General features: G+C 33.1%; 1 protein-coding gene across 3 annotated transcripts in view; it reads right to left on the bottom strand.

The window, feature by feature from the left end:
- LOC114336027 (aminopeptidase N) overlaps nt 1-19,101 on the bottom strand; it is a 92,055-nt gene that overhangs the window by 12,304 nt on the left and 60,650 nt on the right. For all 3 annotated transcript variants that reach the window (XM_050651477.1, XM_050651438.1, XM_050651512.1), the window contains exons 9-12: nt 16,692-16,872; nt 15,007-15,281; nt 7,255-7,430; nt 827-1,003 (exon numbers count right to left, since the gene is read on the bottom strand). In XM_050651477.1, the coding sequence (XP_050507434.1) occupies nt 827-1,003; nt 7,255-7,430; nt 15,007-15,281; nt 16,692-16,872 (809 nt within the window). The remainder of the gene's footprint in view (nt 1-826; nt 1,004-7,254; nt 7,431-15,006; nt 15,282-16,691; nt 16,873-19,101) is intronic.

Genomic DNA, 19,101 nt, shown 5'->3' with positions numbered 1-19,101 from the left:
CTACATGTACCTTCAAGAACCACCCGTTCTGTGACCACCTTCCACGAGGTCATTAACCGCACAAATTATGGTTCAAGTTCCTATCTCTCTAAAACTATTAAATTAGCAAACACATTATCTCCGCAAATTGATTTCTTTGTGAACGACTTTACTGCGTTTTCCACACAATTACATTTATACTTAACTTAATGTTCTAATTTCAAGACTGATTTGTCAACTACTGTTACTGTTATTGTCTTTGTTCTAGGATAAGTTGTATTTGTCAATTTCAAAATGTTCTAGCTCTCAATTGTTAAATGGGAGCAAGTAATTTTATTCTTTATTATTGTTTGTTATGTATTTACCAATTTTGTACCTACTAGATCTTATTTTTCTAATTTGTGTGACATTTTAATTTAATTGTATCATGTACTAATGGACTTCGGTCCGTAAATAAATAATAAATAAATATTCCTTATTTTTGTTCAGTGCGGACAATCCTGGTTCTTCGCCTGGATACAAATTTTTAGAAAATTTATATAGACTAACCTTTGGGGATATTGTCCTGAATCGATAGGCTAGTCGATAGTACTCAGTTTTTGCTAACACATAGCGAAAAAAGTCAAAATTCATGAAAAAGTGACATTCCTTGTTTTTCCCCTGTGTTCTTCATTTGGATTATAACCTCTCATTTCACACCTCATTTGTCATTCTATTTATTATATAATAGTAACGGAGGAGTTGTGTTTACGCACGAACAGACAGACATGGACAATTCAAGATTTTCAAATTTTAATGCTGTAAAATGGGTGACAATAATAAAATATATGTTGTTACAGATACTTACTTTTCCAGAATCGTAGCGTCGACAAAACAGCCCAAAGATCTTAATATAGATTCCTGTTCTACCCTCGATTTTAATTGTTCGTAGTGAGTCATTAGGAAGTTAAAATCATAAAAGACATTATTACTAGTGCGTACTCCAAAGGATAGGCCTATATCCCTCTCGTTGTTGTTCTGGAAACTTAAATAATTATATTTTATCTTAGGTATATAGAAAAGAAGAGAAGTAAGTATGCACGAATAACTCTCCCATTGATGTAATAATTAACTAGTTTTGATGGGAAATAAGCCACAATTTTTACTAAAAAATGATTTTATTGACGTTCCGACGCCCAAATCGGGTGTCGTTGTCAAAATACAAAAAATATTAATGAATTAAACAAAAATGTTGTTGCTTAGTAAAAAAAAATTCTTCTAATAACGTATTTAATCTGACTCATTTATATCGGCAATTCAGACATATGGTGTAAAAATTGTGGCTTATTTCCCATCAAAACTAATTAATTGTAAAAATGCCACAAGAAAATAACTTCAGAAAAACGTTGATGTAATAATTGGACATTAAAAGTTTTTTTCTATGACCGGGCCGTTTAATAACATGCTCATTATTCTCTATTTTTGAATCGATAGTAACCCTGATTATTACTTTACCCGTGAGTAATAATTCATTACTCACGGGTCATTATTCATGGGTTTAATTAATTAAGCGATGCATGTCTAGTAACATATTTGACATATTAAGGTCGAAACAGACTAGCATTGCATTACATGAGCTTACGTGCTATTACGTTGCAGTCTTTAAAGATTCCTAACAGAAATACAGCAAAATAGTATTTATCTTTATACAAATAAGCCTCAACGTCGAGATAGGTGCACTCGTACACTAACTTATTGTAACAATATTATACGCCTAATAGTAGACGCGGGTAGGTACCCCTCTATGATCCCGATAGAAGGTAGACTTAGACAGTTTGTACTTAGAGGAAACCAGGCCCTAACCCCAGTATTATCCTACCCAAACCCCAAACGGCCAAAACAAATCAATTGTGTTTATTGCATTTATAAAATGGTATTTTCTTTGATTTGTATAGTCTTATAAATTGTACACATTATATTCGTAAATATATTATACAGGGTGCCCCCGAAAATAGTGCGTTCCTTAACCCTGCTGTCCTGTTCGGGTCTATTTGACCCAAAAAATAATTTATTTCTTATTTTACAAATTATTACGTGGCGTCACGATTTGGTGTTTCGTGACTTTATTACCTAATATGAGGTCTTTCAATTGCATATGAGATAAACAATCAACTTCCTGATTTCTTTAATAAAAATGAAATTGTTACCTAGGGTACGTTCGGATCAATATGACCCGCGTATTTAAACCGTTAAAAATTACCTGTGTATGTGTGTTTAGTTGGCAGTATTCTATATTAGCAGTACCTGTGTGTTGGTCAGCCGAAAACGTCTGTAAATAAAAACAGGTGTCGTAGTATATTTCAATCGACTAATCGACAATGTCGCTTGATATATTTACAAATAGTTTGCAAGTAATACATTTAGATAACAAAACTACTAGACAGGATAGGAGACGTTTTGATAAACTTGCTGCAATACGTGAAATTTAGGAAACGTAGGTATAAAATGTACCAAAATTTTTTAACCCTGATGAAAATGTTAACGTTGATAAGCAACTAGTTGCCTTTAGATGCCGCTCTCCCTTCAAATGGTACATTCCAAGCAAGCCAGCGCCATGTGACACAAAAGATTGGGTTTTATGTAATTATGAATAGTAAAACTTCTTATGCTCTAAAATTGCAGATCTATACAAGAATGCGTGTGATATGTGACTTGAGTAGTGATTTGGAAGGCCACAATATTACGTGTAATAAATTTTTTACATCGTAAAGTTTAGGACAATTTCTTCTTAAACAAAGTAGATACAATGCCGGGGACTATAAGTAAAATAAACTGGAGCTGTCAGCAAAAATCGCGAATAAAGAAGTTCATAGCTCGTCTTTTTTGCTTCACGAAAGATACCACTGTTGATGACAATATTCCTAAAAATAATAAAAATATTGTTCTTATGAGTACTTTGCATCATGAGTCGATGCATCATGCATCACTTTCATCAAATGAAAAAGCCCCAAATTATTTTATATTACAATTCCAATAAGAGAGCAGTGAATACTCAAGATTAACTTGTTGGCACGTATACATGTGAGAAGAGATAAATCGCTGGCCAATGATTGTTTTTTATAATCTGCTTGATTATTTGATAATCTTGTTAAGGCCGCGTCCCACCATCAAATAATTTGATCAAACTGGTTTGAGCAAACTGAAAGTGACAAGAAAGTGACAGTTAGTGACGTCACATCCTGAGTGTTCATTGTGGATAATAATGAAAAATTTTAATTTTAAATAAAGTACAAACAAGTTAGACAACTCAATACAAAAAATTTGATCAAACTAGACTGATAGTGAGAGCACAGATTTTTAGAATTTCAAAAAAACTGCAATTGTGACGTCACTTTGACGTACTTCCTCAAGTACGTCAAGTTTGCTCAAACTGTTTGATCAAGTTATTTGATGGTGAGACGCGGCCTTGTTGGACATCAGTAAATATCTAATGGAATACCAATAAACTGGCAAAACAGCGAATTTTTCTTGAGGAATTGGGAAAAAAACTAATAAAACCAACCATCATTTCCAGAAAAAATATACCAATAACTACAATAACTCACGAAAAATATACCGATAAATAATTCACAAACTGGTAAAAAGGACACGAGCGGAAACAAGTAGACAAGATGGAAATGCTAGTGAACCGTCTAATCTAACTCCGCCTGCTAAACGAGCACGCTGTAAACTTGCCCTAAAGACGATAACAAGACTATATTTTAGACAAGACGATAATTACTATGTTGTATATATCATAAACATATTTGTAAAATCCATTCTTTCTATTACTGTCCCAGTTGTAAACTGAATTAAATTTTTGTATTTGTTACTAGGCTTTTTGAAGGAAAAAATACCTTTTATTTTTGTTACTAAGGTTTAATTTACATTAACAACATAATTTTTGTTTAATTAACCATCATTTATTGTTAATAAAGTTTTATTTATCACCATTAGCTTATTTTATTTCGATTAATGAGCGTAAACCATAGTTGGGTCATATTGACCCGAACAGTACCTACATTTGTGTAGTTGACTCGAACGGGACAGCAGGGTTAAAGGTATAGGTAGAAGGTACAATGTAGAGCAAAAACGTCTTATAACATTTTTTTCTAAATTGATCCGTTTGACCAAAAGACGAAAATACATTTTGATATGCAAATTAAAGTCTGACAACAACGCGTAACTCAAAAATCTAAAGATTAAAAAAGTAGGTTTGTAGGTCAGTTGCATCTGGTAGGTAAAATAATGTAAATATCAACCAAACCCATATATATTATTTTGTAGGTAGGTACCTACAAAAGGTAGGTACCTACGATGTCAACAACCCCAAAAATCACACCTCAAAGTAAATAAACAAGGGGTAATTAGGTTAAATTTTCACAGTCACAGCAAGTTCTTCTAGGCTACGTTACCATGTCATTCAAATTTATGAAAGTAAAAATTCACTTATATGGAGAACAATGTAATTTTTTTTTGGAAACGGTTAACTTTAGAAAAAAATGTTATAGGAATTTTTTGTTCTAAATTGTGTATTAGATCCATACCTTAAAGAAACGCACTATTTTCGGGGACACCCTGTATAATTCGTAAATTTTTTTTTCGATTACAGCGCCATCTATCGACAACTAGAATAAATGTTATAAATGTCTGTAATCACGGACGTGCCTTTTTCTCTGTCACTTACAACTTAATGCGTTAGAAAAAAATCGAAAAACTGTGACGCACTGAAAGATGCCTATGATTTCTCATAAGCATCGCATTGAGCATATTATCAACATTCACACAATGCTGTTAAACTGAATTTTGTTATATTCGGTGTAAACATACGATTCCGACATCAGATGCAGGCGGCAGATGGCAACTGCAGTTGTCGCCGTGACAGACGCCACTACTTTGCACTATTGATTTGTATGAGACTGATTCCGACATCTAACTGCAATTGCTGTCCGGCAGAAGGTCTAATAATTATACAAATAATAAAAATCCACAAGGAAAAAAGTTTTCCTGTACCACTTCGATTTCAGTATCTTTAGGAAGCCAACACAAACTGACCATGTCATACCTCTATCTTCCAACCACCCTATGTCACACAAACTTGCCGCCTTTCACAGTTACATACACCGCCTTGAAACCATTCCCCTGTCACAATCTAATTACAATAAAGAATCAAACATACTTCGTCAAATAGCTTTTAATAACGGTTACGATCCACACATCATAGACAAACTCATTCATAAAAGACAGCTTAAAGTCTTACGACATGCTGCGTTCCCTAGGGATCCGACAGCCAAACCCACTTATGCTTCCATACCATTTCACCAAGATAGGCTATCTGGGGATATTTCGAACATTATCAAAAGATCAGTAGACAACATCCAAATTTCCTTTAAAGTATCCAACAACTTAGGACAATCTCTATCTAATTCTAAAGATAGCATCAATTACATGAACCGTAGTGGTGTTTATAGACTACAATGTTCTGACTGTGATGCTACTTACATAGGAAGAACTTGTAGATCACTGGCTTCTCGCTCTCTTGAACACACTAAAAGAGAGAACACCTCTACCTTTTCACAACATCTTAAACAAAAGAACCATAAGTTGAATATCCCAGATGATGTTGCTCTACTTCACAACATCCCACAGAAAGATTTCTTAAAATTAGACTTGTACGAAGACCTAGAAATAGTCAAAGAAAAACAAAAAAGTCCGAATTGTGTCAACCGTCATGTTTCGTTCAATCGGGACTTCCAACCACTCCATCGACAACTTTTTTCTTAATACATTTACAATATTTCTTTTCACCTCACTTCAACTACTTCATTCTCAGTCACACTTTTAATATTCCATCTGTTACTAGTCATAATTATACTTCTGTCATTTTCAGCCATCTCACCAATTTTATCTATTCACAACATACATAGACATTACTGATATCATCTGCAAATATCCTTTTTGGACAAATTTTCATCTACATACAACCCACCACTATATTTCTACATATGACTATTATCACCATACCTACTCCATTTGTCACCATCAGCATATAATACTCATCTCTAGCAAAACCAAATCAACAGTTTAATTTTCTTTCTGGGTCTCTTTCATGTTCCTTTCACTAATTCCCTCACAGACATCTCATACCCACCCCCCACCTAGTCCTTACTATCATCATCATATTACGGTTTTGGTTTTTGGACCCTTAGAGATCCGGGTAGCCTGCACTGCCTTTAAGAAATAGTCGTCTCAGTCTGAGTTTGTGCTTTCATAATGACACATGCCCTAGATTATTTAAGACATGTTACACCTCAGACACCCCAAATGTGATTTTTTTACACACTTACACAAATCCCAACAGCTACTAATAAGTTAAATAAATTCGATAACTCTAAATCACCACAAAATTTGCCTTTATAAATCTTCGATCTCTTGACAATAAGATTTCATTACGGTATTAGTTGTCGAATACTAACCTTTTGTGTAATGTGGTTTGCCTAACTAGTTCCACTTACAGTATACGAGAATCCATTTTACTACAACAACTAGTTTAATGAATTTTACATGATAATTTCCACATTGGGTTTGTTGTTACATCATTTCTAATTTCAATAATATTTATACCTTATTCTTAAGTATGACAGGTTATGTTAAAAACTACCTGTGGAACTGTCGTTTGTCTTGTCATCGTTCCGAGGTTCCTAACCATTTCAATTTCACTTGCCGTCAAACTTCCAACATGTGAACAAGTCACACCCAAATTTCAGATGTTACCTAGGGCAAATTAAATTATATTTTAAACATCAAGGCTTAAGGTAGCTTTTTATACTTATGTTTCCTTAACGGACTACTTGAAATGGGCTTTGACCCACATATTTTTGTAAAATAGCATTTTGGTGGCTAACATGTACATTGCACGTGAGTATAACCTAATATTTTTTTAACCCTAGTCAAAATTTCAACATCTTTGCCCTTTTTATCAGGTTATATTCATTTTAGGTAAGCACTGATGATGACTGGTAAACCAGTCGAAAACTAGTTATGTGAATTGATGTGGCCCTTTTGAGGGTTTTTTTAAATATACCTTTTATACAGCATTTATTGTTTTTTTATACAAATAATAGTGCAAAGTAAATACGTACTTATGTCATGGCAACAACTTTAACTGCCGTCTTCGGTTGCCGTCTGCAGTCGGTGTCGGAATTGTATCTTAAATTTTTCAACCGATTGCCGCACCGACTATAGATACATACATACCTATTTGAATTTTTGAATTCCTCAAATTTTACTTTGGCACTATTCAAGCAGTTATTATCATCTAGAAAACATTTCCAATGCAATATCAAATGTTCCTTTAAAATATCTACGTGTTTGGAGCTTTTTATTTCAGTAACAGATGGAAAAGCTGCATTTATTAGTGTTAAGAGTTTTGACTAAAATATAAGAAAATAATAAATTGTATTAAAATAAGAGTTTACATTAATTTGATTTACCTATGTATGGAACCTATCAGAATTGTTTGTTTGATATGTTTTATTAAAGAATATTTCACCTAATTTCACCTATCCCGACTAAGAGCCGGGATAGGTGAAATTTAGGGGGTTGTTTTCACTGAATTTTTTCATAGAGTACCGAATTTTTTTTATCATAAGTCGCTTAATTTTCATCCTAAAAGCTTGATATTATTATTTTTTGAAAGGTCTAACTGTATAGTTGAAAAAATATTATTTAAGTTTTCCTCGAAAAATGCAAATTTTTTCCGTTATTTGGCTTTGAACATTTCAAATTATGAATTTGACGAAAAAGGCTAACTTTAACATGCCGAATCTCGGTTTTTATTGGTCTTAAAGATATTACAAAAAAAGAATTTAGTTTGTGTTACTAAAAGATACAATTTTGATATCCACAATTGTTTTGATTAAATGCATAATTTTCGAAGGATTCTCAAAAAACCCTCTAAAAAAGTCGATTTTTTCGTCGAAAAACTGTTACTTTCAAGCGCGAATAACTCAAAAAATATTAGTTTTACGAAGAAAATGTAAAAAACATTTTTTTCTTAGAATCACTTTTTACATCGATTTACATGGTTAAAATTTAATTAAAAATTCCCGCCCCCGAGATGGGGTGGCAACCACCCCCAAGGTTTTAGCGTACAACGGCATGATATAGAAAATGATCCTTGGACTATTCCCTACCTTCTGTGAAAATTTCAAGTAAATCCATGCTGGACGAAAAAATTGCGAGCCAAAATGCTTCATTTCCTCGACTAAATCATTTTAGGCACCATTAGAGTCTATAAATTAAATAGTAGAACCAATAAGAAAACGTATGAGCACTATGCCGTAACTTTTTAATGACACATGCGTCGACAGTGGCGCATCAAGCTTTTCACTTATGGACGGGATAAATAAATTAAACGGTAGCCTCCCTACAGTGGCGTGCGTAGTGGGGGCGGCAGATGCGGTCCGCCCCGGGTGGCACTTTTTAGGGGGCGACAAAATTTAACAATAAATAATAAAAATATTTTGTAAATATTTGAACCATTTATTATATATTTTTATCGCAACTACAAATTCGGACCGATTGAAAGGAGTACGGAATTTTTCATTACTTATTTTGTGACGAATTCGGGTATTTTCTTTGAATGATATTTTGTAGCGACTGGCAACAACGTCTATACTGACTTGTGAGAATTCCCCGTTTATGACTAACAATCAGCGAGAATGACTTCTATTACATAAATCGGCTATTCATGCCTATTCTGTAACTCATTTCGATGATAGAAGTCAGTAAAATCGAATAGAAGTGACCAAGTCGAATAGAAATAGTCCAAATCCGTATTCCATAACTACTTCGGAATCTCTACAATCCTAATGTGAATAGAAATCACTTCGACAGCATTTACCCTGTGGAGATGAGATTCCGATTATCGGAATTGTGGTTGACGCAAGCGCATTTTGTTTTGTTTTGACATTTATATTTTATATATAAAAATAATTAATTACATACTACTTATTTATAATTATTTATAGTATTTGTACCTTTTTTTAGCTGCTTAATTTTTAGTCTGTGGTGTTATTTGTTTAGAGAACTATATATATTTCATTTAGACATGTTGTACGAGTATGAATAATTGGACCTAACCTTATTTATTTGCACGATTTATTTGCTACTTGGCGTCTGAATGTTTCCCATTCACATTGTTGCCATATTTTGTTCGCATATTTCTTGTACAATTGCAATCAATGGTATATAGTGCACAAGAATAGCATACGATAGACTTCTTATGCGTTAATTGATAAATAAATATTATACCAGTATACTTGTATATTTATCAGTCAACGCTCATAGTCTGAACAAATTATAGAAAAGATGCCATTTTTGGGAAAAGCTGTTTAGCAGTTATTTCAACTGGAATCGAATCTTAAAGATTGCATATTATTAGTAATATCAATTTTAAATAATTTATTAATAATAATGAATTAATAACATCAATTTAAATATCTTTGATTTAAAAGCATTTATACTTCTTATCTTCACTTATCTTTTTTATTTATCAGTTTATCTTCTTTTTTATATCAATTTTAATTAACTTTAATTTAAAACCATTTATCCTCTTTTGAGCTTTTTGCATCCAGTATTTACACGAATATTTTATTTACTTCTCAAAACTTTGAGGATAGTATGAAGAAAGTGTGAAAACATTGAGGAAATGGCAACGGTGTCATATTTCAAGTAACAAAATAGGTCACAGAACACAATTTGGCTGGATACTGCGCGGTTGCCACCTCCTCAGAACCGCGTGAAATAGAAGTCAGAGATTTCGATTACGATATGAGTTACAGAATACCGATCCAAACACAAAAATGACGCGATAGATATCAAACATTCCGATTTTGGGTAATTACGATTCGACTTGGTCATTTCTATTCGATTTGTTAAAAGTTACAGAATAGGGCTGATTATATCGACTATTATTTTACTACCCTATACCACAGTATACAGGATGTTTCATTAATAATTGTCCATATAGTAACTGGAGAAACTTTAGCATAAAATATGAAGATTTAACCTAAAACACTTAAATAAAATGTGTTTCGTTACTGAGTTACAGGGTGTTTTATCTAAAAATTTAAAAATTATTTTTGCCCAAAATTTTAAAACTATTCAACGTATCCTTTTCATACTTGGCAAGAAGTATAGGTACTGTACAAAATTCTAAATTATGTTAAACAAACGTTTCTGGCTATTACCAGAGGCGTACGACGGGGGAAAGTGAATGGTTGACCCTTTTCAAATTCTACGCCGCTGGCGGAATTGCTATTTTAGTTCAATTTTTTAATTCTCCAATATTTTCTTTAAAAATAATATACCCTTCATTCGTAACGATAAAGTTATTAATTTTCGAGATATTTGAAGTTAAAAATGAAACGACACGGTTATTTTGATTAATATATTTTGTCGCTTCATTTTTAATTTCAAATATCTCGAAAACTAATCATTTTATCGTTACGAATGAAGAGTATATTATTTACATAAAAAGTATTGGAAAATCAAAAAATTACACTAAAATAGCAATTTCGTCAGTGGCGTAGAATTTGGGAAGGGTCAACCAGCCACTATCCCCTGTCGCACGCCTCTAGTAGTAGCTAGAAACGTTTGTTTATCTTAATTTAGTAGGGTGTACAGTACCTACACTTTCTGCCAAGTATGATAAGGATACGCCAAATAGTTTTAAAGTACTGGGTACAAATAATTTTTAAATTTTAATCATATCGCAAATTAATCAAAATAACTGTGCCGTTTCATATTTAACTTCAAGTATCTCGAAAATTAATGACTTTATCGTTACCAATGAAGAGTATATTATGTACGTAGAAAGTATTGAAGAAATTAAAAATGTCACTAAAATAGTAATTCCTCCAGTGGCGTAGAATTTGAGAAGGGTCGACCAGTCGCTATCCCCTGTCGTACGCCTCTGGTAGTAGCTATAAACGTTTGTTTATCATAATTTAGTAGGGCGTGTAGTGTGTCGCACTTTCTGACAAGTATGAAAAGGATACGTCGAATAGTTTTAAAATGCTGAGCAAAAATAATTTTTAAATTTTTAGACAAAACACTCTGTAACTCAGTAAGGAACCACATTTTATTTAAGCGTTTTAGGTTAAATCTTCGTATTTTGTGCTAAGGTTTCTCCAGTTACTACATGGACAATTATTAATGAAACACCCTGTATAGAGGTTCCACAGTAAAACCACTCCTCTGTCGGCGCTTTGATCTCAAGAAGTAATACCGGCAGTACGCAATTGGTAATTCACCAGTGGTGGATGCGGGTTTTCTCTGTTAAAATCCGTACGTTTCTATGCGACTAGCAATGCGAGAGTGGGCAAAAGCGACTAAGAACATTGCGCGGTCGCCATGCGCGACTACAGATTTTACTTCCAATTTTTCGGAGAGTGGTTCTACTGTCCCTCTTTATACTGTGCCTATACGTTATTCAGTGTTTGGAACAAAGAAAACACTTAATTGTTTGAATACGAATTGCAAGAAAAAATTGTTCAACTCTGCAGTCAGGTTTTTGTTTACTGCAAGAGGGTAGTTTGTTCGAACATTTAATTGGTTAGAATTTTTTTAATGTTTTAATTTTAATTTAATGATTGAAAATAAATTTTTCAGTTGGTTGTTTTCTTATAATTTTTAATGTGAGCGTTTTCAACAGATACAGAATTTAACTAATGCCGGCTATATTATTATATCCTGACAACACTGAATGTAATCTAGACTACGCATCTGACGAAATTGACGAGCAGGACTTCAAGCTGGAAAGACTGCGGACTTTCGTTGCTGTTACAGGCAACGAAAATAAATTAATTAATGCAGACTCACTTGAATTATTTAAATTTATTGTTAAATCAAATAGACAAGTAGAAAACGGCGGGTTCGTTGGAAAAATATTCCCATGAGATTTTTTTGCATAATCAAAAGTGGTCCAAATTTGTAAAAAAATTTTTTTAATCAAATTGCAAAAATCAATATTTTTGGCCAGCACAAATTTTTTTTGGATTTATGGATCATTCTGGATAAAAAAGATCTCTTGTAATTTTTCTCTAAAGTTGATGGTTTTCGCGTTATAAGCAATTTAAAATTTGAAAACGCGAAAATGGCCATTTTTAAGACTTACTCGGTTAAAAATTTTTATTATAAAAGTCAGAAAGTAACTAGATCAAAGTTAAAAGCCCCCCCCCCTACATGATCCTGAAGAAATTTGTGTCATTAATATATAACTAAGCTGTTATTTTTAATTATTAACAATAAGCGGTAAGATCGTATTGACGCGGCTGTAAATGTGAGTGCGAGTAAGATGCCCCATTGGACTGGCGGAATGTCCTCTCTCTCGCATTCACCATCTACGGCTGCCTAATACGTGCAGGCGCTCATTATTATTACTTAAAAATAACAGCTTAGTAACAAAATAATGACAAAAATTTCTTCAGTATTTTGTAGGGGAGGCTTTTAACTTTGATTTAGTCATTTTCTGACTTTCATAATAATAGCTTTTAAAGAATTTATTATGCGTTGAAAATCGCCATTTTGTGTTTTTTTCAATTTTAAATTGTTTATAACTCGAAAACGATCAACTTTAGAGAAAAATTACAACAGAACTTTTTGTCCAGAATGGTCCAAAAATCCTAACAAAAATTTTTAAGGGCCAAAAATATTAATTTTTGCAATTTGATTAAAAAAAATGTTAAAAATAATTTGGACCGCTTTTCACGTGGGCGACTTCTTGAACCTTATTCTGGGATGTCTCACGAATGTGATTTTGCAAAAAAATCTCATGGGAATATTTTTTCTAACGAACCCGCCGTTTCCACCTTGTCTAAAAGCTGGAAGATACTCTGCCCAATATTCTAATAATGTTCCGAATATTTTTCACAGTTGCTATAAGAAATGCCATCTGTGAGAGAAGTTTTTCAAAATTGAAATTGATTAAAAATTATTTAAGATCGACAATGAGTACCCTAAGACTAGCTAATTTGGCTAGTTTGTCTATTGAGCGAGAGGTGTGTGAGGAGATAGACATTGACGGTGCAATAAAAGACTTTGTTCTTAAAAAAGTAGAAGTATAAATTTTTAATTAAAGACGGAAATTTTGTTTTTTAATTCTAACAAATACTCATATTACTTTTCAATAATAATAAAAATTTAACCTTATAGTATCGTTCTAGTTCTAATTAAAAATTGATCTTATTCTATCTTGTTGATCGTCAAGGTGTACCTAATCTTAAGTGATAGGTACCTAAGTATTATAAAAGTATCTAATTGGTTAAAGTAAGAGAATTTTTGTATTAATAAACGTGATTGTAAAACTTAATAAACTTTTTTATTTAAAATCTAATCTGTATAATGCAAAATAATGATGACTGTTCTCGCCGAAAAGTTCTCTATAAATTAATGTATGTAATGTATAGTACCTATGCATTAAATTAAAATATCTAAATAAGAGGGCGGCAAGATTGTCTTTCGTCCCGGGCAGCGGACACTCACGCTACGCCACTGCCTCCCTAACTCCCAGAATTCAATGTGTTTATTATTTTTTAAGTTTTTAAGGTTACATGTTATACTCACACATTTATTTATTTGTTAGTCCTTATAACTTACTTGACGTAAGTTAAACTTTGAATTATAAGATCAATTATTCATTAGAGATCTTTTATTGTAGCATAGCTCCGAAGATGGCTTTATAAGCCGAAAGCGCTCAGCTAAGAATTATTAATTTTACACACTTAAAAAGTACACTTCTCCCCCTTTTACCTGTTGTCATAAGTGTGTACAAAACTATTTCAGTCTTTACATTTACACTTTTAACTTATACCAAAATATCAAGATGAGACTAGTGAATGCAATTATTGTATTCTTAATTTTTCTATACGGGGCAGAAATTTGGAGTCTTACCGTACAAGAACGTCAAAAAAATTGATGGTTTATTAGATATTGGAAATGTGATAGTGGAGAAGAATGATGCGCATGCGCATAGCTTGGACAGCTCTCGGACAGACATCTCCAACAAACGTTTTCATTCTTAACCAACTTGACATTAAAAAAGGCTGTCCACAACATGTATACAGGAAATTTTAATTCTTTGGTTACGTGGTTATCAGATGTGACGATAATTTAAAAAGATTAATTGTTTCTGCAAATGTTCCGGGCAGAAGACTAAGAGGACGGTAACCAACCAGAGAGTCCGATCAAATTCATATTTCCGCAAACTGATTTTGCGAAACTTTTAGAGTAGCTGAAGATAGAGATCAATGGAAAAAATTTGTTAAGGGTAGAGGACATCACAAGACAGTAATAGGAAAACGACAAAAGAGAGGAATAACTCATCACGTCGGGGTCACCAATGTTCCGAATGGTTTGGGAACGATTAACTAAAATTAAAATAAATGTAAACACAACAAACTTTCAATAACATATTTATTTTAATCGGTAAAAAGACGTGTTTTGCTTATATCTCGTAAGGGTGTGTTGTTGACCTATCCCGACATCCGCTGGGGTGTGACTCCCGACGGGATGTTGTGAATCGACTGAAAAAACCACAAACGCTAATATGTTTGTGTTTCTACCATCTGGCCAGAAAGGCGATAAATTATTTAGATCTGGCGTTTAGAAATTGAAACATTTCTGTAGTTTTAAGAAACGTCTTCGAATGTATCTCCAAAGTGAGTTATTGACATAACGACTGATAAGGTAATTAATTTATGGAGAATTCAGTTTGTTAAACTGAACACACAAAAAACATATGGTTAGGGATACATTTCGTTTCGTAAAACCGTGCCCTTCTTAACATCTGGTTTGTATATTAAATTAGAATTTTATATGTCCCATATTATTTCGTTTTGAGAAAAGTTATTAAAAATTAAAATTAGCAAAAATAGTAATTAAAGCGTGTCGCCACATGTTTAACCTAAAAGTGAAGTTAAGGCTACTCAAATAATAATCTCCTACCTTTAGTAGCACTTTTGTTTTATCATTAACGTGTTCTAGTATGTGCGATGTTGTTCTTAAAGCTGAGGCCCAAGGATAATACTCAGTTTCATACTTAAGATAATCCAGTAGTTCAAAAGCCTTCTTATAATCGACTTTGCCAGCTCTAGCTAGAGAAAATATGTCGTCGATGAGTTGTGCTCTATTTAACACAGGTATTTTGTTTTTATCTTGTCCATGTAATGTATTAATGATTCTAGTCCACAAAACGTCATCGTAATTAACTCTATAGTAACCTATTAAAAAAAATGATAATGTTAATTAATTTCATTGCGTTGGCTAGTTGAATGAAAATATTTGATTATTTTTCACGCCATATGCGACATAAGCTATGTACTACGTTATGAGTTTAAAGCTGGTCACGCACAGGGAATATACGCTCTGAGCTTCGCTGGTGTCGCTCCTAGCGGATTACTAATGCAACTTTCACCGGTAATTTTTAAATTTATTATTTAATTGCTATCGCTTAATATTTACAACGCAAAAGAGTAATTAAATTGTAATCGATTTTTTAAAGATTTTGCTAATCATTTTAACGTTCTATTAATGAAATATTAATTTCTTACTTCGGATACTTTCACAATTATCGTGTAGATGGCGCTTAGATTAATTCATAATTACATATTACGAAATATTAAAAAAACTTAAATTCAGTATTTAAAACGTAAGTATATTTAAGGTAAAAATATACACCACAGCTTTGACCAACTAATATTATTTCCTATTCATGTTTTTAATTTCAATGTTTTAAATTAATCACTTTGACGTTTATGTCAAATTTCCAGTAAAAGCTTACAGACTTCTCAGTACTGGCACTCGCGAATTTTTAATTATCCCCTCTACCTACGAGCTCATAGCGTATACAGTCGGAAACATGAAAGAATAGGGCTTTTCATCGATTGTCATTTGTTTCGAGCTTCTAACATGTGTCACATAATATTAATATATCTACGCCATACGTCTTGAATTTGTATTATTGTATATACCAATAACGTATGACGTAGATATATTAATATTATGTGACACATGACAGAAGCTCGAAACAATTGACTGTAACTCAGTTGACACTCAATTTTCAATATGTGAGGTTCATTCCTTGCATATCACATCCACGTGGGTTAGAGTCCTGTGTTGCCCTGGGTTATATTCAGGAATATTTGCAACATCCTTCTGTTTTATTAACAATATTTAGTATCAGTTAAGATCTTGAAACTTTTAAAGGGTTCTTAACCATAACTTTTTGGTGGCTCACGCATGCATGCTATTGGCTTAACACTGATGATGGATTACCTAATAATCCGAATACGTTTTGTTTTGTGATGTAACCCTTATTGGGGTCTTTTAAATATACTTTTTACAAAGGATCTTGTGTTTTTTAATAAAAATTGGTTTACACGATTGTTGATAATCCAAATTAAAAATTTTACTAATATTTTTTTTAGGTAATGAACACTTTGTCACTATCTACTGAGTTCCCCCACAAAATTACATTATAGCACATGTGGCTGTAAGCAAGGCTATAATAAACGTGCATTAATGCCGAGATGGGTAGTGTGTTTTTAATTCTAGATATAGCATAAAAAGCTTTATTCAATTTCATGTTCACTCAATTCACTTGTTCTGATCAAGTATAAAAAAGTAGATACCTGCTTGATTTAGATTTAAAATGATCCAATGGTCAAGTTCGATATGAATTTCGAGGTTGGTATTTGGTTTTAACCAAGTGATTTCCTTACTATTCGAATCTTCATTTCGAGTTACATAGGTTATAGGTATGTTCCAAACTGTAGCAGATTCTTGATCATCTTTTAATAAAAAGAAGGGCTCCTGAAATTAAAAGAAAAAAATAGATAAATTACTCATAGGCTATTGATTATGTATTTTAGAAAGTAACTACGACGTTAACGGAGTTTTATTGTCTCATATAGTCAATGGACCTCTAAATAGGGAAAAACCGCGGAGTGCTACCATTTAAAGGGGTGTGTTTTGAGAAAGGGGTGAATTAGTCCCTAGGCACAGGGCGAATAGGGGTGAGTTCTATGCACTTTTGGTGCAAACAGGTCTACAGAAAAATTGTTCCAGGTTAAATTTACTATCGAAATATCACATTTTAAAGTCAAAAATTTTTAAAATAAAAATGTATACCATTTTTATTCAGTTGCAATGGGAAGGCAAAACAATCTTACTTTTCAATTAGAATACGGAATGCAGTCCAGTCCCTTGAACCGCGATTTTCGGCTCTTATTGGAGCCTTCATCGGAAGGAACGTAGGCACTGTTCTCCATATTTTAACTCGTATCGAGAGGTTTTCCCACCCATTGCAACTGAAGTGATGATAGTAGGTGGCTAGCGCCATCTGGCATTGAAAGACGAAGTAGTTTTCAATCCTAATAGTAAATTATTAATATTGAAAATATTAAAAATATTACTAAATGATTTTTAAACTGAAATCTTATTGGTACACTTTCCTGGTGACACCTCCAAGACTTCTACAATTTGCAAGTCAAATGGATGCTGCAGTGAAGACGAGAGGGAAGGAATTCTACACTATGCAATTCACATCCCCCGTCTGCAGCTGGTAAAATTCCAACGGAAAAATGCACCTAGTTACTCTACGGAGTAATACGACTATAAAATAAAAATGTATACCATTTTTATTCAGTTGTAATGCGAAGGCAAAACAATCTTACTTTTCAATTAGAATACGGAGTGCAGTCCAGTCCCTTGAACCGCGATTTTCGGCTCTTATTGGAGCCTTCATCGGAAGGAACGTAGGCACTGTTCTCCATATTTTAACTGATTCGTATCGAGAGGTTTTCCCACCCATTGCAACTGAAGTGATGATAGTAGGTGGCTAGCGCCATCTGGCATTGAAAGACGAAGTAGTGTTCAATCCTAATAGTAAATTATTAATATTGAAAATATTAAAAATATTACTAAAAGATTTTTAAATTGAAAACTTATTGGTACACTTTCCTGGTGACACATCCAAGACTTCTACAATTTGCAAGTCAAATGGATGCTGCAGTGAAGACGAGAGGGAAGGAATTATACACTATGCAATTCACATCCCCCGTCTGCAGCTGGTAAAATTCCAACGGAAAAATGCACCTAGTTACTCTACGGAGTAATACGACTATAAAATAAAAATGTATACCATTTTTATTCAGTTGCAATGCGAAGGCAAAACAATCTTACTTTTCAGTTAGAATACGGAGTGCAGTCCAGTCCCTTGAACCGCGATTTTCGGCTCTTATTGGAGCCTTCATCGGAAGGAACGTAGGCACTGTTCTCTATATTTTAACTGATTCGTATCGAGAGCTTTTCCCACCCATTGCAACTGAAGTGATGATAGTAGGTGGCTAGCGCCATCTGGCATTAAAAGACGAAGAAGTTTTCGATCCTGTTTTGCCTGATTGTTTTGCCTTCGCATTGCAACTGAATAAAAATAGTATACATTTTTATTTTGTAGTCGTATTACTCCGTAGAGTAACTAGGTGCATTTTTCCGTTGGAATTTTACCAGCTGCAGATGGGGGATATGAATTGCATAGTGTAGAATTCCTTCCCTCTCGTCTTCACTGCAGCATCCATTTGACTTGCAAATTGTAGAATTCTTGGAGGTGTCACCAGGAAAGTGTACCAATAAGTTTTCAATTTAAAAATATTTTAGTAATATTTTTAATATTTTCAATATTAATAATTTACTATTAGGATTGAAAATTACTTCGTCTCTCAAAAATTTTTTTTTTACAAAAAGATATTCAAAAGAAATGCAAGAAAAAAACACGAAAGATAGCAATTTTGTTTTTGTCCCATAACTTTTTTCCATGGGGATTTAGGTATAGGCATTGCTTCAAAGAAAAATTTTCATCCTTTCTCTTTAAACTGACGTTTGATAGAAGTACCTATGATTTAAAGTTTCCAAAATATGATTTTTGAAAGTTCGCGACTCGCAGCGATTTTGGGACGCTTTCCTTGTTACTTCGCAAATATTGTTCTGTAACTTTTTTCTACGCAGCTTTAGGTATATTCTAGTTACATGTATTAGGAAGAA

This window comes from Diabrotica virgifera, chromosome 1 (genome assembly GCF_917563875.1).
Source record: "Diabrotica virgifera virgifera chromosome 1, PGI_DIABVI_V3a".
NCBI classification, from domain to species: Eukaryota; Metazoa; Arthropoda; class Insecta; order Coleoptera; family Chrysomelidae; genus Diabrotica; species Diabrotica virgifera.
The sequence above is the reverse complement of the archived record's forward strand: the minus strand, read 5'-3'. Positions and strand labels throughout refer to the sequence as shown.